This window comes from Caretta caretta, chromosome 19 (assembly GCF_965140235.1).
Source record: "Caretta caretta isolate rCarCar2 chromosome 19, rCarCar1.hap1, whole genome shotgun sequence".
Classification (NCBI taxonomy): domain Eukaryota; kingdom Metazoa; phylum Chordata; order Testudines; family Cheloniidae; genus Caretta; species Caretta caretta.
In genome coordinates this window covers 15,407,076-15,429,651 of record NC_134224.1, presented here as the reverse complement: position 1 = coordinate 15,429,651, position 22,576 = coordinate 15,407,076, and the positions used below count along the sequence as shown (strand labels likewise).

Here is a 22,576-nt window from a genome sequence, read left to right as displayed (position 1 = left end):
GCCCTATTCATAGAATTAAAGACCAGTCTAACACAGACCAGAGAATTCCACCTCCTTATCCTGCCCCATAGCGAGCCCCACAATCTGGGGTTGGCATAGCTCCCAGAAAGGCAGCCAGCCTGAGCCTGGGCTTGACAATGGCAAGAGATGAAGAACCCATTTCCAGTGGGAGTTGGCTCCGATGGTTAATCACCCTCACTGTTAACAGTCGGTGCATCCTTCTCATTGGACTTTGTCTGGCTTCAGCTCCCGGTTCTTCGCTAGATTAAACAGCCAAAGAGAGAAAGAATGCCTTAAACCAGTGCTGCTCAACCAGGGCCCTGGGGCCCCCTGGGAAGCTGCAAGCAGGTTTCAAGGGGTTCACCACCCAGGGCTGGCGTTAGAATCGCTGGGGCCCAGGGCAGAAAGCCAAAGCCCCACTGCAGGGCCCTAAGCCCCGCCACCTGGGGCTGAAGCAGAAGCCTGAGCAACTTGGCTTCGTAGTGCCCCCTGTGGCAGGAGACCCCGGACTGGGCAATTGCCCTGCTTCTACCCCCTAACGCCAGCTCCTGCTTTTATATGCAGAAAACCAGTTGTTGTGGCACAGGTGGGCAGTGGACTTTGTATAGCATGTGGGGTGGGGTGGGGTGGGGTGGGGGACTCAGAAAGAAGAAGGTTGAGAACTGGCTAGCTCAGTCGGTAGAGCATGGGACTCTTAATCCCAGGGTCGTGGGTTCGTGCCCCACGTTGGGCGTGAGCTTTTGGGGGGGAGGGATAGCTCAGTGGTTTGAGCTTTGGCCTGCTAAACCCAGGGTTGTGAGTTCAATCCTTGAGGGGGCCATTTAGGGATCTGGGGCAAAAATTGGGGATTGGTCCTGCTTTGAGCAGGGGGTTGGATTAGATGAGCTCCTGAGGTCCCTTCCAACCCTGGTATTCTATGATCTATGAACCCCTGTCCTTAAACCTCTTGCTGTCAAGAGGTTTCCAGACCTCACATCATTCTTGTAGCTCCACTCTGAATCTTCTCTTGTTGTCCACACGAGCACCGTAGGACCATGTGGCAGCATCGGCAGGTCTGATTGGAGGACCGTGTCCCGAATGGCCAATGAGCTGAAGGCTGGGGAAAGGGGTGGGATCATAAACAGAGCCAGTAGAGGGCGGTGCAGAGTATGGGGCTTTTGAGGTTGTGTATCTGCCCCTGCTCTGCTGCCATGGGTCTATTTTTCACACCCAGTCTCCCAGGGGTGGGGAGGAGATTAGGGCCCCTCCCCAGGCCTTGGCAGTAGCACAAACCTAGCAGGGGCTGATGGGAATCTATCTCAATGGGGAAGATGTGTGTGTTTGCCCAGGGGTTGATGAACTGCATGCTTGTGTGTGTGTGTGTGTGGTGTGTGTTGGGGGGGCGCTGAATTGGGGGTGTGTGTGTAGGGGGGTGCTGAGTTGTTCATGTGTGTGTTGGGGAGTGAGGCATTGTGTGTGGGGTGTGTGTGTGTGCTGAATTGTGTGTGTGTGTGTGTTGGGGGGAGTGAGGCATTGTGTGTGTAGGGGGGTGTTGAATTGTGTGGGTGTGTGTGTTGGATTTTACACTTCGGGCCCATTTTGTTTCCCCAGCCTGGACCCCTGAGCTGTTTCCACCCGGCTCCAGGGGACCCAGGTTGCTGCTTCTCCGCCACCGCTTCTCCCCCCGACAAAGAATCCGGTGGCTGCGTGTGGACGCAAAACGCGCCCCGCTCCTGCCCCAGCCTCGCCACACGGGGCCTGGCCAGGGGAGCGGAGCCCGGGCCGAGGGGAAGCCTACGGTAGGGGGCATTGCAACCCCTCCGTCCGCCCCGGCTCTCCCCTCCCCGCCCGGCCGCCCCTCCTCGCAGGGAGGGATGGAGGCGGATCAGGAGCGCACGTTTCCTGCCCAGGGACGGCTCTGAGGCTCGCAGGCAAAGCCGGGGGCCGGCGGGCAGGAAGGAGACGCGCAGCGCGACCGGGAGCCGGGCAGCTCGGCTGGACTCGGCGACCGCAGCCCCAGCCCCGGCCGGGAGCGAGTCCGGGCTCCGCCCCGCCGCCGCCGCCGCATCCCCCCGCCGCGGGAGGCGTCTCGCCGCCCGCCCGGGCTCGGCAGCTGCCCCGCGCCCCCCCCCGGGGCTGCCTGGTGCATCGGGAACAAAGGAAACCCCCCCGCCCCTCCCGGCATGAAGATGCCTCGGCTGGCGCCGGGGCCCCGGGCGCTCGGGCGGCTCCTGCTGCTGCTGCTGGCCGGCCACGCTGCGCTGGTAGGTGACACCTGGTCCTGAGCGCCCCCGCCAGAGAAACGGGGGGTTTCCTATCCCCTCCCCCCAGCCCCTGGGGGGGTCGAACCCTGCCCCCGGCACTTCCATGCCCCCCGCCCCCGCCTGGGGATCACCATGGTCACCCCCCCCCCCCCCGCTGCTGCAGTTCCGATTGTTGCGGGACAATAAATGGGTCCTTCCCCCCACCCCCGCAGGGAGCCTGCCCCGGCTCCAGGGCCGCGCTGGGGGAGCGCCCCGGAAAGTTGATGGTGAACGATTGTGCCTTGGTGGGTCTCCCGCGGCTGTGCGCCCCCTCCCCCCGACCCCCCAGGGGCTGCGGCCGGGCCGGGCTGCGTAGTCGGAACAAGGGGCTTCTGCTGGGCGTGGGCCGGTGCCTCCCCCCCGCCCCCCTCCCAGGGGAGCAGCACCGGCGCTGTCTGCCAGGTAGCTGCGAAGCCCCGGGGCGGTGTGGGGGGGGCTTGGCTCGTTCCGCACGCGGGTTTTGCACAGGCTGGGTGGGGGGCGCCTGGGGGATCCTAGTGCTGGAGGGTCTGATGTATTCGGGTGCTGTTGGAAGGTCACAGGGAAGCAGGGGGAAGAGCCTGGTGCTGCCTGCCCGGGGTGGGGGCAAAAGAAAGTTGCTGATTTTGCACCACCCACCGAGTGGCTCCTCATGGAGCTGCTGCAGGGATGGCGGTGCCGGGGTCTGCTCTGTCCCGGGCACTGTCCCCGCCTTGCTTCGAAGCTCATCTCTCCCCGCCCCAGTAGATTTACACGCTGGGGGAGTGAGACTTGTCCTAGCTGGGAGGGAGACGCCGCATCTCAATGACCCGTGTGAGCTGCGGCGCATCCCCCACAAGAGCCGATTCCTGGATTTCTGTTCGCACCGCAGCTGGCTCCGGCGTGGCTGCTTCGGGGCTGTTCCCTGGGGTCCTCACGCCGGCATCCCGCTGGAGGATGCAGGCGCTTGGGGCGGGCTCGCCGGAGCGGCAGGTGGAGTCAGTGGGGAAGGGGGCAGTGCGGAGGATTTTAGTGGCAGGAGTCGCTGCTTGGTGCCTGCTGGATAGCCCGCCCTGCAGGGTTCGCCTTGGTGGGAAAGTCGCAGGCAAGGTGTGGGTGAGGAGCGCAACCCAACCCCTGCTTTGAAATAGGCTGGCACCCAGCAAGCTCAGGGAAACGCCCAGCCTGGCTTTCCCCTCTCCCTTTGGATGGAGACAAGTCACAGGGACTGGCTTCTTGCCAATAAATGGCCAACAGCCACCTTTCACTCCTTCTCCATGGAAAGTCTCTTGTGCATTAGCAGATTCCTTGACTATGTCTGCGGTTGGCAGGCAAAGCTTCGCGTTCATTTGTTCCGCCGATCATTGCAAACGCTGGCAAACAGGGGGACTTGGGGAGACTTTTGGAGCTACTTGGAATGAATTATCTGGACTAGCAGAGACTGCCACTCCTCATCTCCACCCCGGTGGTTTTTAAATATGCCCCCTTTGTGCGGTATTTTCCTAGTGCCTGTGTATTTCAACAGAGTTGCTAGCAATGGTTTTGTATCTCAAAAGAGACAGAAGCAGGTTTTCCCCCTAATGAGGCCAGTGTGTCTGATATTGAATATGCAATAAGGGGCATGATCTATTTGTAGGAACCAACCTGCGCTGTGAATACTGTGCAGCACTCCACCCTCCTAGCAGTAGAGCCAGGCAGATTCTTATGCTGAGTATCAATAATCTATTAAGTTGACCAGCACATTTTGCTATTGATCTGTGGCAGACTTGGTTAAACTAACAGCTTTATTATTTCACTGTTTACACACTGGCTAAGACATTAGTTTTGCTCCTGGAGCCCTGACTTCTGTGGGTGGGTGATGGAAAGAGACAGCTCAGATGTGAGCTCAGCGCTCAGATGAACCATGTTTGGGTGCTTGCATTTGGCAGCGGGACCAAGCGGTAGGTGATTCTTGGCCATCTCGGAGTGGATTTTGTCAGCACAATCAGAGCCTGGTTATAAACAATCTCACAACCTTTCCCCTCATGCCCTCCTCCCTGGCTCAGCTCTGCCCTCCAGTACTGCTCCCCCGCACCCCCCTCTGACTTCTGATGGTTAGTGATGTTTAGTGCCAACTTCTTCCATGTTGTTTAATCCACATAAAGCTCATCACTAGCTGGAGACCGCAGTCTCCAGGTGCTGTTTGCTCCATGGTTGATGATGGTAGCTCTTAAACAAAACCATAACATTTGCTGTTTCACACCCCTTGGGTTACCCATCTTAAAGTGGGTCAGCATCCTGAACTCTTTGCGAGAGCTTGGAGTGTCTCTCGTGGCTGAGAAGAGACAGGGCTTGGCTGTTACGGCTATAAAGGGGATTCTTTCTGGAGGCTGCTGGACACAGACAGACTCTCTGGTCCCCTCTGGCTCTCTAGCTCCCAGGCTGACGAGTGCAGTCGAGCGGCACCATTCTGTGCTTGCGAGCCTGGCCCAGACTGCCGCTGGAGCACAGACTGCCTCCACGGGCCCAGGCATCCAAGGGGTGGGTACTGTCTCCCTCTTGGATATGCTGACACCCCTCACCAGCTCTCTGAAGCCTCCCGTGATACCTCTGCCGTTCCAGCTGGGACAGATCCCTGCTGCAGGGTGAATCCGTGCCAGAGGAGATCAGGAACCAGTCAGTCGCTATGGAAGAAGCTCACCTGAGTGGGCATGCTGGGAAATTGGTAGATTTTTTTTTGGATGGTGAGGGAATTATGGGATAGCTCCCAGGGAATCATGGGATAGTGGGAGTCCGACTTCTCCTCTCACTCTGCCCTGTGGTCCCACAGAGGGCTGTGTGTAGCTGTTCAGAGTGCACCCCTATTTGGAGCAGTGCTGGGAGCCATGGGACATGCGCCCTCCAGGCATGGCTGTTGACTCACAAGTGCAGCCTGGGCCCAACCACGTGTATGGGTGCACTGATTCCTGTTAGCTACAGTCCAGAGACTGCACCTTGGTAGGCACAGAAGTGGTCAGAGGGGCTCCCTAAATCCTGGCCTAGATTTCACAATCATGGAAGGGAGTGCTGACTACACTCCTGCTCTTCACTTTCCAACGCTATTTCCCTTTTCCCCCCTACCTGTAAATTTCAGTGCCCAATTTCTCCTGTTTGGCCTTTGAGTGGAAAGACAAAATGGCCATTTGCTGACTTCAGCCAATTAAAATCAGAACCTTTCCAGCCTAATTACAGTAAATGCAAGAAAGGATGTTAATGCAAGTTAGCAAATGTGTTAATGGGGCATTAATAAACCCTTCAGGTTGATCGTGCTGGCAGGGAAATGGATAATTGGGGATTTGGGGGAGTTTCTCTTTTTCCTTAAATTCCAGTTCTGTAAGAGACTATTTGCTGTCTGTTGTCTGGAGCCAGTCAGTCCTCTTTGCCTGTCAGGAACGGTCTCTGTTATGGGCTCTGGGCTCCCCCATCTCCAGCTCCCCGAGGGGACTGTCAGGGTTGCTGCTCTGGGCTGTCTGGTGAGATGTGAAGCTCTTGGGTCACTGAGGAGGTTGGGGTGGGATGTGCTGTCTTGAATCAGCAGCGTTGCATTGAACCCAAATGTCGTCACCCTCTTGTGATACAATGTTGGGATGGGCCAGCATCTCGCTGGCTCTGAGGCAGATTTGGGGAGCTGACTGGGGCCTGGAGCTCTGCTCCATGGGGTAATAGCAGGCCAGGTGCCCCCCTGCCATCCCAGCACAGCATGTTCCTGCCGGATCCCCCAGCTAGCATGTGACTGTCTGTTTGCATCTATTGTTTGCATGCGTTGGGAGGTTGGGAGCGTGGTAAGGAATGTCAGAGTGCAGCCACTCTGGGTTTGCTCCATGGGGGGGGCTGGTGGCAGTGGGGGGCTGTTCAATAAAGCGGCAGTGTGCTGGCTTCCAAACGCCCGCCACTCGCTGCTGCAGACTTTGGAATGACCTCTGTAGGCAGGGAGCAAAGATCAGGCCCCTCCGGGTATTTGGGTGGGACGTCCCCCTTGGAGCCTTCTCTGGGGGGTTACAAACACGTCCCCCTGCAGCCCTCCCCAACCCAGCACCTCCTTGGCACCAGAGCAGGGCTGGCCGGGAGAGGACTGCTGTGAGCAGTGGCACCATGGGATGGGTTCTGTGAAGCGCCAGGGTGGGGCACAGCAGAGGGGTCACTAATGCAAAGCTGCAGGCAAGGGAGCTCCCTCTCCAAATGGGAGGGGCCCCACAGCGCTTGCTTCTATCATCAGGCTCGGCCTGCCAGAGCCATCGCGTCATCCTCCCTTCCGACATGAACCCCAGAGCCTGGCACGCCCACCCCATGCCCAGGTCCCCTCCCCGGCGTAAACACTGACCCCGACCTCCTGGGATCGCACCATGCTAGCTCGCATCTGAGGTAGTGCAGGGGCTGGGGGTGAAAGCAAGAGGGCCGAAGCGAAACCCAGACAGGGGTGGGAATGGGGCCCAGAAGGGGCAGGGTGTGAGGTGTCCGTTAATCCGTGTGTGAGGCGGGGCAAAGGATCCAACAGCCAGGAGTGGGCAGGAGCTGGGGGATCATGGACACCTGTGACAGATGGGAGGGTTTATGACGTGTCTCTGGCTTTTTTTAGCCAATCCGGAGCTCTCTTACTTGTGCCGTGGCAGGTGCCGATGGGAATGACCGACCCTCCCCGCCCGGTGGCTGTGTAGTAAGGAGGGATGGTCCCCCCCCCCCCCCCCCGGCTGTGACTTGGACGCTCACGTTGGGTTTATCAGCATTTACTCCCCCTGTGAAAATATCTGCTGGCGGCTAATCCATCCCTGGCCGTGCTCGTGCTCTCCCCGTGTGTCCAGCTGGTGCCAAGTGGCGCTGGGAGCAGAGGGGGGCGTGTCGGGTGAGATGCCCTTGTTCCCAGGCTGTTCGCCAGGCTCCCTCCATGGGCTGGGAATGCTGGCGTTTCTGGGATGTGAGATTTCTTGTGGCGCTGCATTGGGGTGATGAGAGGAGCCCCAAGATGTACCCACAGGCATCTGAGGCCTCTCCCATGCCATCCAGAGCAGTGTGCAGTTCCATAGGACAACCAGATGCACCCCTGGGGGCTCTGATTTACCTTCATTGCCCTGGGCCTCAGTTTCCTCCTTCTGTCCCCCAGGGCTGTGGCCTATTGCTGGCTCTTGGTAGAGGGTTGCTGATGCCCTGCTAGAGATCTAAAGGAGAATAGGCACTGCATTCTTGCCCAGGTGAGAAGATGCCAAATGCCGCATCTGGGCTGACAAACCAAGATCTGGGCGGCATGTGTGTCTGTCCATTTGTCTGGAGGGGACAAGGCTAGTGGCAACTGTGCTGGGGGTAGAGAGAAGACAGGGGACGAGATGAGGGCTGGGTGGTACTGGGCCAGCTGTGACTGTGAGGAATCGGGGGATGGGGATGCTCCCAGTACGTGGGCAGGGGAGTGTGCTGTAATAAACTCTCTACTTTTCCTGCTGTGCTTTTAAATTACCGAGAATGAATCAATGTGGCTGGGAAGCTCCTTGCTGCTAGAGGGCCGTGCCAGGAGGGGAGTCCCTTGGCGGATTCAAACTAGTGCAGAAATGTGGGAGAGCCTCTGCTAGTCCCCCTTGCGGGCGTGGGGGGGGAGCATGCCAGGATTCTGTGCCTGTTAGCAGAGGCGTAATGTGTGCACAGCTGCCTGGCAGCTCTGGGCGGTAGTTCCCTAATGGAGTCCAACTCTTAGGGGTCCAACTCTTTCCCACTGGGTGTTGCTTCCCCAGGATGCCCAGCTCTCTGTTCTGTAGAACCCCAGAAGTCAGTCTGGGTCAGATGGGGCCATCTCCCTCCCTCTCCAGTGACCAGTCAGTAAGAGCCACTGACTGGTCCCTTGGAAATATTCTGTTGTTGTTGTTTTAATCAGGCTCCCAAATTCTCATGTATCCCAAACTCGGAACGCTGTCATAGGAATTGTGATTCTCAGTCAAAGCCATCGTCCATCCAGCCCAAGGCCTGTCTCCAACATACTCCAGATACTGCAGAGGAAGGTGCAAGACCCCTACAGGAGGCAGATGTTCCTGCAGCAGGCACCTCCCGTCCATCTCAACGTATCAAATTAGTGGCCGCTTAGGACTGAATTGTTGCTTTGTTGCAGGCCATGGGTACTTGCAAGTACATGGGTATTGGAAGGCATTACCTGGGGTGGAACTTGGATCCACCTCAAAAGCATGTAAGGGCTCTGCTCTTGAGTTAAGGGAGAATCACCACTAGCTGTTAGCAGTATGGGGCTTACGGTGCACAGTTGAGCACTTCTGCTTTCAGCCAGTAGAGGGCAGTGGTACATGAACACACACACACACACACAGAGTTTATTATATATGCACAGGAGGGTCTTGAATCCTACCTTGTTTCTTGGAATACCCCGCTTGACACTGATGCCCACCCTGTACTTGCTCTTTGAACAGGAAAAGGGAAGTGGATTTGTGTCTTATTCTTCACGACCTCTGTCAGGAGGAGGCAGCAGCCATCCTGACAGAGGGGCACCTGCAGGGTTGTGAGGCTCCAGGGGCTGTGTCTGATACCTGGATTATATACACAGACATGGCCCAGAGCATACAGAGTGATTGTTTCTGGGTGCCGAGCTTGAGATGTCTAAAAGGGGCTGGATAGTCAGAGAGACTGAGCACCCGCCCTTGGCAAAATCAGGCATGTTTCAGAGGCTTGAGGCTGAACACCCAGAATCGGACACTCATGAAAATCTTGGCAATTGTGTATAGGAGGGAGAGGATCTTGGCCCAGCAGCAATGCAAAGGCGTATTGAACCTGAGGGACGTGTATCTTAACATGGTGCCTAGAATCTAATAATGGGCAGGGTGTCTGGCTCACCCCAATATCCGGCGAGACCCAAGGAGAGAGACGCGAGCCTGGTCCTGTGTTTGCTGCTGACCTGGCTCATTTTCCCTGCCTATGAAATGGGACTGATAATGCGTATTGAGATTGCCAGGTGCAGAGCGTGTTCCTGCAAGGCGTTAGCGTTTCACACCACTGGGTGCTGCGGCCTGGTCCCCGACGCAGTGCATTGTTTCCATTAACGGCACTGAACTCTTCAGTGAAAGCCCAGCCAATAGCATAACTCCAGGATAATAATATCTGGCTCTTCTAGAGTGCTTTTCACCAGCAAATCCCAAAGTGCTTCACAGTCTTCAGTGCCTTTATCCTCACGGCACCTATGGGGTACGAAAACACTGTGATCCTCATTGCACAGATGGGGAGCTAAGGATTTTCAGTGGGAGTTAGGTTCCTAAATACCTTTGAGGTTCTGGGCCCGAGAGGCTAAGTGACTTGCCCAAGGTTACAGAAGAAGTTTGTGGCACTGCAGGAAATTGAACCCAGGTCCTTGGCTAGTGCCCTGCCCACCAAGGGACTGGGTGGCTTGGTTGGGGAGAGGGGATTGCAGCTGAGATACAGGTCTACAGTCCCCTCTAGGACACCAGCTCAAATCCACCCGCTCAGTGTAATGTTCTGTTGCCCTGGCAAATTGTATCTCCAGCCTGCAGCTAGGAATGGGGCCCATGGCCCTGAGGGCTGTTGTTGCTTACGGACAGGACAAGTGCTGAATGGTCACCGAGCCTGAGCCTTGTCCTGGCGCAGAGGGGTGAGCAGGGATGGGGCCTGTTGCTGGAAGGGTGTGTGGATGAAACTTGGTTTGGTGCTGCCCAGGAACAGAGAGCTCCAGCTGCTGGCGTGGCTGACCTGGCCCCTCTCCCCACAGCTCCCAGGGTGGAAGGGCAATCCTGGGACAGCGTGTGGCTGATCCACCATGGCAAGAGCTGGTAGCTGGGGTTTAGAGGTGTGGCAGTGACAGGGTTTAACAGGCGAGGAGTTTAGAATGGCTACGCCTGGTTGGGAGAGCTTGGGTGTTCTTAGCCAGGCGGGAGTATTGCCCGGTCAGTGGCTACTGCTTGACTTGGGGCTGTGTGTGCGTGCGCAGCATGGATCTGGCTGCGACAAATCAGGCAGGACAAGGGCAGGCTGCTCCTGTGATGCTGAGCTCCCGGCGGGGGTCGGGAGGCAGGTTGCCTCCTGGTCAGCGCTGCCATCTGGCTCCGGTAGGGCCGGGGGCTGATGCTGTCCAGCTGCGAGTGTCTGTTGGCCTTTAGTTTTGTCACCCAGCCGGGGATCTCCACGCGCGCCTTGCTGCAGAGACACCGATGTCTTCTCGAAGTGGCTTTCCCGGCGTTTCCACCCCAAAATGGTCATTAAAGATAAATGAAATAGTACCTGGGCTGCAGGGAACAGGAAACCCACAGCAGCTCCTCGCTGGTGGGGTTCGCGGGCTCTGTGGTCCAGCAGTGATGGAGAAGGAATGCAGTAAAATTCTCCCAGCTGAACTCAGGGCCTGGCCGCCTTTAGTTTTTTAAAACCCTTGACTCGTAGTTCCTAGAGAGATTTGCGGGTGAGCAGATGGGTAGAGGGAGGTGTGCAGCGCTGAGGTGCGCTCTGCACAGGTCAGGATGTGGGCGCGCCGGGCCGTGCTTGCTCTGGGTGGGGGAGCCCTTGCCTGGATTGTTCCTTTCTCTCTAGTCTGTGCTATTGACTCTTCACTCTTGTAAGCACTAAACTCATCCAGCCTAAACAGAGAATTTAGGAAGCTTGATGTATGGAGGGGAGTGGCTGGGTTACAAAGTGCTTATTTATGTATTTTTAATGCCCTGTGAACTATGGTAGCTAGACACCAGTGTCTCTGCCCCCACTTATTAGAGGCAGCATGGGAGAAGCAGGGGAAAATGTCCTTGCAATAATAATGTTTGCAGCGGTGTTGCATTTCTGTAGCATTTATAAACATTCATGAATCTCCGAGGAGATGGGTTGGTTTTTCTTTGATCTCTGTGGCACCATGGTCAAGTTCTCTCTGTCCCCAATTCAGGAGAAGTGCTTAAGTATCATTAACTTTGTGCAGTGGGCAAATGACTCCCCTTCTCTGTTTTCCCTCCCCCCCTTTGAGTGTTCTTTCTGTTGGGATTATAAGCTCTTTGGGGCTCTCTATGGTTCTGTACAGCGCCGAGCACAACTGGGCCCTGATCTCACTTGGGGCCTCTGCGTGCTCCTGTGATGCAAATAACAATAAATAAGAAGTTAGATAGTCTTTGAAATGAAAATCAAAATCTCTCTCTCCTTCCTGGGCTGGTCCAGTTGCCAACCTGAGTGCATTGGCCATTCCGTTAGAACAACGCTGTTCTCTTGAAATAAGCTCTACGCATCCCCAGTGCTAAATAAATCATACCAAGAAATGGACGATCAGCAAAGGGCTGGATTGAGTTATTGGACTGCAGTCAGCTCAGTTCCCCTGAGACAGGGCTCTTCCTTTAGGGGCGGGGAGGGGAAGTGACTGCTCCAGTATCCACATAGGGGAGGTCTGTCCATTTCTTCCCAGCCTTTGCCCCAAGCTCCGGAGACCCAGTCTGCTGTCGCCCCCTGAATTCAGAGGCTGGTTGTAAAGATTACCGTTTGTTGTCAGATGGGCCTTCAGTAAATTGAACTGGAAAGGTCACTGCTCTGCAGCGCAGCTCCCCTGGCTGGTGCTGCCACCAGTTTGTTCCCGCGGCCATATCCAGTGCAAATGGTTATCTCCTTAATAGGTTTCAACTCCAGCATGTTGACTCTGCAGAAGCGAGTTTAATTAAGCCCTGCGCTGGGGCCGTTATTGGGGGCTGCGAGGGCTGGTGGGGCGGTGGGGGGTGGGACCAATAGCCTCTGGTTTGCAAGGAGAGTCGGCTAGGATGCACCACCCAGCAGCTCAGCATCCTTGCCTCCAGGGCTCCCTTCTCGCCACAGTCTCTGTCTCGTGCAAGTTTCCGGGGAGAAGCCTCCTTCTAAAGCATAGCAAATTCTTCCTAGCTGGGCTCCCAGTCTTTACCGGAGCTGAACGCGGTTCCTGGCTGTTTCCCATTCTGGCTAAGGGAGCTGTTGGTTTATTTCAGTCTGGTTCTCCCAGCGGATTCATTGTCCCTCCGTGGTCCCTCACGCTCCTTCAGAGAGGATGGTTTAATGTTGCCTGCTAGGTGTGTGTCGGTAGATGGAACCTGGTGTCCTTCCAAGCTTTCCTGAGGATGCCCTGGTGAATAATCAGAAGCTTTGGCCCCTTGGTGACTATCGTAACTGGCAGCATTTCCCCTTTAAGGATGCAAAGCCAGGCTTTGACTCCAGGGGCTCGGGAAGGTGTCTTGTAACAGAGGATGTAAATTTGTGGGGGTTGCTGCATGGATGGGTGAGCAGCATTTGGGGGGTGACTCTGGAGAAGGACAAGACAGGCTCAGCCTTGAACCTGGACATGTCTCTGCCCATGTCTGGGTTTTAGTGCTGGGGAAAGGTGGAGATCAAAGTGCCTTCTTTATCCAGGAACCACCATCAGGCTGGCTTCCCTTCCGGTGCGTGGAGGGGTAAGCTCTAGAAGGATGGGGGATGTTCAGTTACCATGGCTTGTTCGCTACTCAGGTGTCAACAAGAGGGCCAGTTAATGACTGTGATGATGGTTCTTGTGATGGAGGAGATCCCTGCATAAGGCATGAGGCTGAGAACAACCTGCCTCCTTTCATGTAGGCGATGATTTCAACTAGTGCCCTAGAGGTGAAAGTCTCTGTACCCCTCCCATCCCCCCATCCCCATAGCCATCCAAGGGCTGGTCTACACCAAGTAGAAAAGTGAGCTGCATCAAAACGGGATGCTTCTCTACTGACATAAGTACAGTGGGTCTATAGCAGCACTTTTCACCAGGTTGTATGTACTGCTCCGGGAAGGCGTCTCTGCTCTGGGATGGAATTTAGGAAGACAGAGAGACCCCAGAATAGCTAAGAGCCCTGGGGTGTGGGAGACCCAAGTTTAAGTCCTTTTTCCGAATCAGGTAGTGCAGGAACTAGAATTTGGATCTCCCACATCCTAGGCAAGTGCCCAAATCGGTGTGCTATTTGGGGTGGGGAGTTGTGTGTGGCTCTCTCTCTCTGCTTCATTTCTCACAAAAAATGTAGACAGTTCTCTGTTTTGTCCCCATGCAGACTGGGAAAAACGATTGAAATCACAAAAATGTTCACAGATCAGGAAAACTGTTCACTCCCCCAGCTCTAGAAATGAGTCTCCACACCCAGTGTGAATTACACATCCTTCAGTTATTTCAGTGTACGTTTGCCTGTAGACCAGTCTAAAGCCCCCTGCTTCCAGCTGTAGAGCTGCAGCATCATCACCTGTCGGCTGCAGGGAGACAAAATGGGGTGCAACAAGCCCCCTGTTGTTCCTGCATTGAAAGCTGTAATGCAGCGTGGGACCCTTGGTAGTGATAACATCAACATTGCAGTCCATCATGAAAAATGAAGCTTTGGATTTTGTTCATTTCCCTCCTCCACCAGCTCTTTGCCTGGATCCTGGATGGTAGGTAGCTGAGATATCCTTTAACTACCTAAGTCCCTGCTCTGGCTCCGCTGATGATAGACCTCCAAGGGAATTTTAAATGATTATGTGAGATCTCAAACCAAGGTCCTGACCACTTTCAGGCATTAAATCTTCCCTGGCAGTCTTCCCAGCCGTGGGCCACATTCCAATAGGAGTAATTACATTCTCTTTGCTGAAATTTTCCCTGCATTTTGAAATGGAAACATTTTATGCTTCACTTCCCTCTCCTGAAGATACCCATTACGTAATGTGGCTGTGTGCTGGTAAACAGCCGCCCTGTTACATCCCAGAGACAGCTGCATTTTTGTGATGTGTGAAGGGATTTATACACCTACAGTAGTGGTCTCCAACCTTTTTACGCACAAGATAACTTTGAATTTAAGTGCAACCCAGCAACTACCCCGCCCCGTCCCCAAGGCCCCACCCCGCTCACTCCATCCTCCCCTCTCTCCGTCACTTGCTCTCCCTTACCCTCACTCACTTTCACCAGCCTGGGGCAGGGGGTTGGGGTGCAGGAGGGGGTGAGGGGTACAAGCTCTGGGAGGGAGTTTGGGTGCAGGAGGGGCTCTGGGCTGGGGCAGGGGGTGGGGTGCAGGAGGGGGTATGGGGTGCTGGCTCTGGGAGGGGGTCAGGGCTGGGGCAGGGGGTTGGGGTGCAGGAGGGGGTATGGGGTGCTGGCTCTGGGAGAGGGCTGGGGGTTGGGGTGTGGGCTCCCACTGGGCGGCACTTACCTCGGGTGGCTCCCGGTCGGCGGTGCAGCGGGGCTAAGGCAGGCTCCCTGCCTGCCCCGGACCCATGTGGTTCCCCAAAGGGGCCAACGTGCCCCTGTGGCCCCAGGCGGGGGCGTGGGGGGGCATGTGGCTCCACATGCTGCCCCTCTCTGCAGGCACTGCACCGTGCAGCTCCCATTGGTCTCAGTTTCCCATTCCGGGCCAGTGGGAGCTGCGGGGGTGGTGCTTGCAGGTAGGAGCACCACAAGTTGTTACACCCCTCCCCTTCTCTCCCCCGGGGCCGCGGGGGTGTGCTGGCCTCTTCCGGGAGCGGTGTGGGGCTGGGGCAGGCAGGGAACCTGCCTTAGCCCCACTGCCCCACCAGACTTTTAGCGGCCAGAGATCACGATCGACTGGGAGAATCTCTAGGATCGACCAGTTGATCATGATCGACCGGTTGGTGACCAGTGACCTAGAGGATAAATTTCTGCTCTCACAAAGACCAGTGCTGTCTCCCTGACCACAGAGGAGTTGCACTGTCATACTGGGGAACAGAAGGTTGGCTACAGCCTGCAAAATGCTGAGCGGAAGGCACTGCAGTGTGTCCAGTGCCATCACTATTATTTATGATGTCTGTAAACTCGGCTATTAATGAATAGTGGGAGACCCCATTAGTGCCCTGGGCTTAGTAAGGGGCATTGCACAGGGCTGGGAGTTGGCAGTTCTGTGCGCCATGCGGTACTCTGGGAGAGAGTGTAGCCTAATGGGTTAGGCAGGGGGAAATTAGGTGTTAGGATTCCTGGGTTCTGTTCCTGACTCCACCACTCACTTGCCTTGTGACCTTGTGGCCTCAGTTTTCCCATGTGTAACATGGGGATAATTCTTCCCTTGTAAAGGGCTGTGAGATCCTGTGGTGGAAGGGGCTGTGTGAGTGACTGTGTGTTCTGTCTAGTGATGGCATTTCATCTGGGGTACAATGAACTGTGCTTCTAGTCTTTCCTCGTTGTTTTCCCTGTCCAGAGCAGGGCTCAGAGTCGACACGACTCGCCTTCCAGATGCAGCCTCGGAGAGTCCCTTTGCCTTCCCTGAGTTCTCTCAAGGCTGCGCACTCTGACTCTCCCTCCAGTGCAAATGTCTACAGCCAAAATGAAATCAGCTGTGAACCTGGAAACTCGTCTGAGAAATCTGCCCCTGGAGGTTGTCTGCTGCTTCTACCCAGAGGCCAGACACAGCCAGGCTGTTACTGAAGGAGCTGCAGTGAAAGGGGGAGTTTCACATTTTTGTCTTGATCAGGGAGGTATTTGTTAATGTTTCATGCCTTTCAGTTCTTTCTAAGCCCCGTTGGTGATGCATTATAAATAGCTTGTTGATGGTGGGGTTTTGATTTGAATCTGGGAATCCCCATCAGCTTGGAGCCAGTGCAAAGGAATCTGCCCTTGGGTTGGGAGCAGGGGGTTGATTTCTGGTCTTGCAGCAGGTCAGGGCTGGAATAGAGCCCAGGAGTCCTCCCTCCCTGCTCTAACCTCTAGACCCCACTCCCTTCCCAGAACCAGGAACAGAACCTAGGAGGCGCAATTCCTAGCCCTCCTCCTTTGTTCTTTGGGGCTTCCAAAACTGGAACCAGGAGCTGTGGTTTGCCGACTCCAGTAGAGAGAGCTGGAGGGGGCTGGTGATTCCGAGCCTTTCCTCCCCTCCCTGCCCACTTCTGACATCTGACTTGGGCGGTGCAGGGGGACAACAATAGTGAGCAGCTTACTGGCCATCGAGCTTGCCGGGCCTTGCAAGAGAGGGCAGTGCCAGGTGGAGCTGTTCAGCATAACTGGATGCTGGGGAAACAACTTTCTTTCATGAGCAGGGAGGGGATTTTGTGTGTGCGCGTGATTGCCGGTGCCCCCGGGGTGTGTTGGATGGCACTGGGCTTCGTGCATGGGAAATCCAGCCTGTATTAAAGCAAACCTGGTGCTGCTGAGAGTTGCCAGATTGATCATTCCAAGAACCAAAGATCTCTGGTTAGCCACAAAGCAGGTGCAGAATGGGCAGCCTCACGGCATGGTTCTGTCACCCCACCATGGATGAGGCAGGGCGGGAGGAGAGAATTCAGCCTCCTTGACCTGCTCAGTCTTTGCCCTCCCTGCTGTTCTGCAAGCTGTCATGCCAGCAGGGGTGAGGTTGGGGAGAGACGCTGCAGCGTGGGGCAGAGAGCGAAGGTGACTGACGGCGGCAAGGGAAGGTAGGGGATGAGTGGGAGAGGAGTTAGACTGGGATTCAGGGCTCCCGGTCCTGTCTGCCAGCAGCTCTCATTCTGCTGTTGCGCCCTGTGGGCTCTGCTGTTCCCTGAACTAGAACCTGGCAGAGTTTCGTGCTTGCCCGTCTTGTAGGGTCTCTGTAATCTGCATTAGTCCCAACACTGTGGGCAAGGCCACTGAGATGAAGCCTCTGCTTTTACACCGAGCGCCTTCTCTAGACTTTAACGTGCATGCAGATCAGAGGGTCTTGGTTTGGTGGATCTTGGTCCAAAGACCCTTGCCACAGTAGCTTCTGAGGTAGACAAGTGCCTGAGTGCCCTGCACTTTTTTGGGATCCTGGTATATATTTGCACCGAACCTGCCGACTAAGCCTCACCGCCAGTGATAGGCGAAGTTGGCTGGTTGGGAGTAGGGGGGGCGGCTGCGTGTGTGTTGGGGGAGAGGAATATGTTACTAAAATGGGATCTGCCCTGAAATGCCAGGAATCAAACCCCTGGGCCTGGCACTGCTCTCGCTGTGGGACAGTTCTCTTGACTCTGCTCTGGGTTCACCCTGGTGTAAGAGGCAATGGGAGGCAGGCTTGAGACCCTTCCCATGGCCCCCAGCTGGGATTTCTCCCCTGGCACGGTCTGGCACCCATTGCAGACTGGCCCAGACAGGGGCTTAAGGATCAACTTGTCACTTTAATTACTAAGAGCACAGATTAGCTGTAACATTTCCATGGGTCTCAGCTATTTGCTTACATGTATCCGTTAGAGTTTGGCCTTAGACAGAGGGAGAGAGACAAACCCAGAGAAAGCAAGAGTGCCGGCGTAATTCCCAGAGAGGCAATATAACAGGGAAGGCCTGGGAGCGGAGGGGCAGTAGCTGCTGGCTGTACTCCCTCAAACTCCCCCCCGCCCATCCTGCCCTGCCTCCTATAAGCTCTCCACAATGTCCGTCTCAGTGCTGGCTTTGCCTGTTGGGCCTACTTCAGCGCGTGCAAATAGCGACTCCTGAACACAACTGCCGGCTCCCGGCATCCTCTCCAGGACTGGCAGGTTCCCCCATGACAAGACCCCCAGGGCTGCTCAGCAACTTGTCTCTAGGCATGGAGTTCGCTGGTCACTGGGTCTTCTCATCCCGGAGCCTGACCTCTCAGCTCAGCCCCTCAGCTGGCTTGGCCTTGGCCATGTGTTGCTGATGATGGGTCTCTCCAAGCGGCTGGTGCTTGGTACAGGTTCTTTGGCGCCTCCAGGTGACGACAGGAATTTGGTGACCCCCTGTGCATTGCCTGATGCTGCCTCTTGATGCCCCAGGAGCCAGCTGGGAGCTGGAGCAGGTCTGTCTGGCCATAGCCATGCACACAAAATCCACAGAGATGGGACTTACTGGGGCAGTGCTGGAGCGAGCCAGCTGGCTTGCTGATGCTGCTGGAAAGCGCATTAATTGAGAGAGGTGAAAGGTAGACTCGGACCCCTCCTTTCTGGCGCTCTTGGCCAGTCTTGCTCAAGCTGGCCTGGCTGTATTGTTCACTGCAGCTGCCTTTTCCCATCCTGGGGGGTCGCCTTGACCTGCTTCACACTTAACTTTTCGGGTACATTGGAGCAATAACAAGTTCTAAACCCAGAGCCCAATCGCAATCCTGAGACCCCAGGGCTGAAGGACCGGCTAGCAGAGGCAGACATCTTGGCACTGGGGCTTGGCTCGGCAGTGAGGGGGAGAAAGGCAGCAGAAAATGGGTTTCCAGTCGCGTCTCCCTTTCAATCGTTTAAAATTCATTTTGGACGCAGTCCAGATAGGGCCATTTGAAACGCTGCTGTGTGTGTGTGTGTGTGCCAAGGCTCCAGGAAGACAGAAACCCAGAGCACAGGCCTCCCTTCATGTTGTGAGGTTTGTAGGAATGAGCTCGTCCCTTGCTGATGTGGAGAGCCGCAGGAAGGTTTCTGGTGTGTGTGTGTGTGTGTGTGTGTGTGTTCAGCCAAGTGAAAGGAGCAGGACTGTCGAGTTCGTAGAGTTTCTCTTGGACCAGGGAGAGGGCTGTCCATTGGCATCTGCATGGCTCCTTGCTGGGCAATAAGAATTATCCGTCTACTAAGAAGGAACTTTGGTGCCTGCTGCCCTTTTGTGTGGCAAGTCGAGGGCTTATGGGGAAGTCAGGACAGGGCTGCCCCAGAAGGGGTCACCCAAAGCCAGCCAGCCAGCCAGGTGGGTTTTGAGCATGGTTCCTTCGGCGCGCTGTGGCCAGTGTAGTACTAAGGGGACGGCCCTACTGGGGGTTTGGGAGCGGGGTTTCTCTGCTTCCCCTGCAGCTCTGGACTGCTCCAGGAAACACCCCAGGGGCCTTGGGAATTGCAAACAGGTTTCTTGTCTAGCAGGACGCCTGGGTTATTACGATGTCATTTGCTTGCTCAGGGAAGTGGAACTTGCTCAGCAGTCAGGGTTTGCTTTGTACGCTGAACTCAGGGATTTGCCTCTTCCAAATGCCATGTCAGTGCAGATAGGATCCTCGGGCACTGGCCTTTCCGTGGGCAGTTACATTTCCTCCTGACAAGCACAGAGAGCAGGGTGACGGGGCTCTTCCCCCCCACCTGCTGTGTGGCGTCGGTGAGCATTGTAGGAGCCTTGGACACTGCAATCCACGGCACTCATCCGGTGACTTGCACACAACATAAAGCGTATGCCGGAGATCTAAACCACACGATACCAAATGAGTTTGGTAGGCCTCAGCCCAAGTCCTAGTGAGATGAGATTCCACGCCACAAAAACACTGTCCTTACAGGCCCTCGCTGTTGGGTCAGAGCGATCAGCGACTGAACGGGCCATAGAGTCTGAACTCCCTTCTTGCCCCTTGGAGAGGGTCCCTGCAGGGTGGAGCTGAGCTGAAGTATGTGGAGGAGTCACCACTGGGAAGGCTGCGTAGCTGCAGTCTATCCTGTGCCTGTTATGCACGTAGGGGCGTGCAGTCGCCAGTGCTATCAATCCAGCATGGCTCTGCCCCGGTGCTAAACTATTTGATATGAAAACAGGGAGTAAAGGAAGACAGGGTGGAAATAAGCACAATAGACTCATCGAGTCACTCACCAAGAGGGCCGGGCCCTCTTAAATCCATCCATGTCCACCCTGTCCCCTGCCCATGGCTCCTGGAGCATCTGCTCACGATGTGGATTAAGTGTAATTTAGTTTATCTGGCCGCTGATTCTTTCAAATCTACTCCATTTAGTTTAGGACGTTAGACTTTTAATCTGGTTTTAAAATTTTAGCCAACGTCAATGTAAAAATGTGTTTTTTGCGGGGGCTAGGAACAGGTTGGAGTGGCAGCTGGCTCCTAATGTGATACTAAAAATTTGTCTCTGTCTCCCTGGTGTCTGTATATTGAACTGTTCAAGCTAGGGGGGTGCAGGATATGGGAACGAATGGAAAGTCTGATCCTTCGCTTACTGCAGGCAAAGCTCAGATTGATTTCAGCGGGGCAGGATCAGAGCTAAGACCCTTGGACCAGGCTACACTGGCCTCTGTGTGGTTTTGAAGTATCCCATGAGCTCCTAGTTCTCCCATATTAGAGATGCTATCGTAATGTAATACAGTCCGGCCGCTTGGAAAACTACAGCTGTCCTGCCCGGTGGATCTCCCTGAATAGCATTGACTCTTATTTTAACCAAAGGAATTCCCATTTACCCCCATATATACCCTATTTCCTGCCGGACAGGTGGGATTTTAAGGCCTCAGAACGCTGTTTGTTTGTCTTTACTAAATACAAAATTGCATCCGAAGAACTATGCTAAAAGAATATTACATTTTCAAAGTGAAGCACTGACAGGCTAGGAAATGCCAGTACTAATGTTGCCTGTGCAACCGAAATCCTGCCCCTCTGTGGGCATGCATGTCGTAAATTACATGACCACACCGTTGTTTTCTTACAACCCCCTCTTCTGCAGCACACTGGATGGAGGGCAGACACTGAATGGGTAGCTGTTGAGTATTTCCTCACCCCCCCATGCATTGTTCCCTGCACACTATCCAAAGCCTTCTCTGGAGACAGAATTATTAATTTCCTCCTGGGCTGTTCTACGAGGCTTTTCATCACAGGTTCTCAGTGCTGTACAAACGCGAAGCCATTTATCTTACCAACACCTCTGTGAGGAGGTTTTATTAGCCCCGTTCTACACATGGGGAATTGAGGCCCAGAGATTAAAGCAAAAAGTGTTAATTAGCGTTGCGTGCCCAATTTTGAGATGCGTCAGACCTGATTTTTCAGAGTATTTAGCATTTTATAGCACTTAATGTGTTCTGAGCGGAACTCCCTGTTGCAGTTGTGAGTACTCAGCACTTCTGCAAATTGGATGTCACGTGTCTCAAGCTGAGTTCCCAGTACATGAGGAACTGACTAGCCTCCTGGGAAGATGATGGTTTAACTGACTTGCCGAACAGCAAATGGGAACTCTGTGTCAGAGGCCAAGATAGACTCCAATTCTTCGTGGCCCTATTCCATTATCCGAACCACAAAACCTGAGGCAGGGGCCCGACAGACGACAACCTTCACTAACAGCCTTGCTTCATTCCTAGAGAACAGTTCGTCCTGTTCACCGAACAAGCAGTGTCCTATGGAAAAATATAGTGTGTGCTCATGTAGTTAGAGACCGTGTCCTAATACAGATGCACAAGAGGGCTGCATGCAGGTGGCACTGGCAAGGTTAATACTGGCATTTTCCAACTTTTTGGTGCATGACTTTGCAACTCAAATGTTCTTTTAATGGAATTTCCTAAATTAAAAACAACCAAACATTAACATTGAAAAAACAAACAAACAAAAACTGTAATCAAGTGGAGCTATGCTGACTCCGGACACGGGCCATCAGCACGGTTGGCGTCTTTACAGACACAGCACAGTTCTCCGCTACTTGTAGCAGTTGAAGGCTGTTATATCTTATACCATCCTTCCCCTAGAGCGACACACTGTGCCAGTGGGTTTCACAGCTCTCTGCTGGGTGCAGGTGGAATGTAGGGACTCGGGAATAAAGCATTCTACACCTGCATCTGGAGGGTAGTGTTCTCTAGTAGTTACAGACCCTCCTGCCCCAGTCTGCCTGAACCCCACCCCCATGTTAGTTCGATTAGGGGGCTTAATTTCCTTGGTTTCCTTTGAAGATCTCAGCCTGGCACTCTTGAGTCCCTGACCCCTCTTTAGGGAAAGCTGGGGAGGGAGAGGCAGTGAAAACAGAGCGCTTTTGTGGAAACACATAGATCTTCCTCTGTTAATTAATTTGACATTTATATAGAGCCTCTCATGCAAAGATCCAGCGTGCTTTGGCAGCCCTCACAGGCAGTACAGCGTATGTAGGCAGGGTGCCCTTTGTATTGGCTAGCGATGCAGTGACGCTCCACAGATGTTCAGGCTGGAAAGGAAGAACAGTTCTGTCCCCAGCTGCAAGAGCAAGAGAGAGAGCAAACGAACAGGAGTGGCCAAATGAAATCCGCGTGCTGACAGCTGTGCTCGCACCCGCCTCTAGCACCGGGGGATCAGGGCGGAGGTTGGTTCTAATCTGAAATACAGCAGCTGGTGGCAGCCTGACATCCCCCGCGTGGCAGTGTGGGATTGGGTCAGTGCTAAAGCAGAGGAAAATGAGCCCTTCATTGAGTCATTAACACCATGTCCTGCAGCAGGCAACTGCTTTCCCAGGGATCGTTAGAACCACAGGGTGAGAAGGGACCGCCAGGGTCACCTGGTCTAACCCCCTGCCACGAGGCAGGATTTGTTGTGTCTAAACCATCCAGCCTCCTTTTGAAAACCTCCCGTGAAGGAGCAAGGTGCCTCCTCCCTGGTCTCTCTAGCTGTGGTACTTAGATGGCTGCACACCTCATACTATATTTACCCTCACGCCCCCCTGCAAGATGGGGCAGGCTATTATCTCCACTTTACTGAGGGGAAACTGAGGCACATAGGCCAGGGTCACACAGGGAGCCTATGACGAGCAAGGACTTCAGCTGAGGTCTCCCACGTCCTAGA

General features: G+C 54.8%; 1 protein-coding gene and 1 non-coding gene across 2 annotated transcripts in view; both read left to right on the top strand.

The window, feature by feature from the left end:
- The first annotated feature begins 660 nt into the window (after nt 1-660).
- Nucleotides 661-733, top strand: TRNAK-CUU (transfer RNA lysine (anticodon CUU)). Its single transcript has one exon. It is a non-coding gene; the product is annotated as a tRNA-Lys (tRNA).
- Nucleotides 734-1,752: 1,019 nt separating this feature from the next.
- The window catches only part of SDC3 (syndecan 3), a 193,292-nt gene continuing 172,468 nt past the window's right edge, over nt 1,753-22,576 (top strand). The window contains exon 1 of the mRNA XM_048826201.2: nt 1,753-2,243. Coding sequence (XP_048682158.1) covers nt 2,163-2,243 — 81 coding nt within the window. The 5' untranslated portion in view covers nt 1,753-2,162. The remainder of the gene's footprint in view (nt 2,244-22,576) is intronic.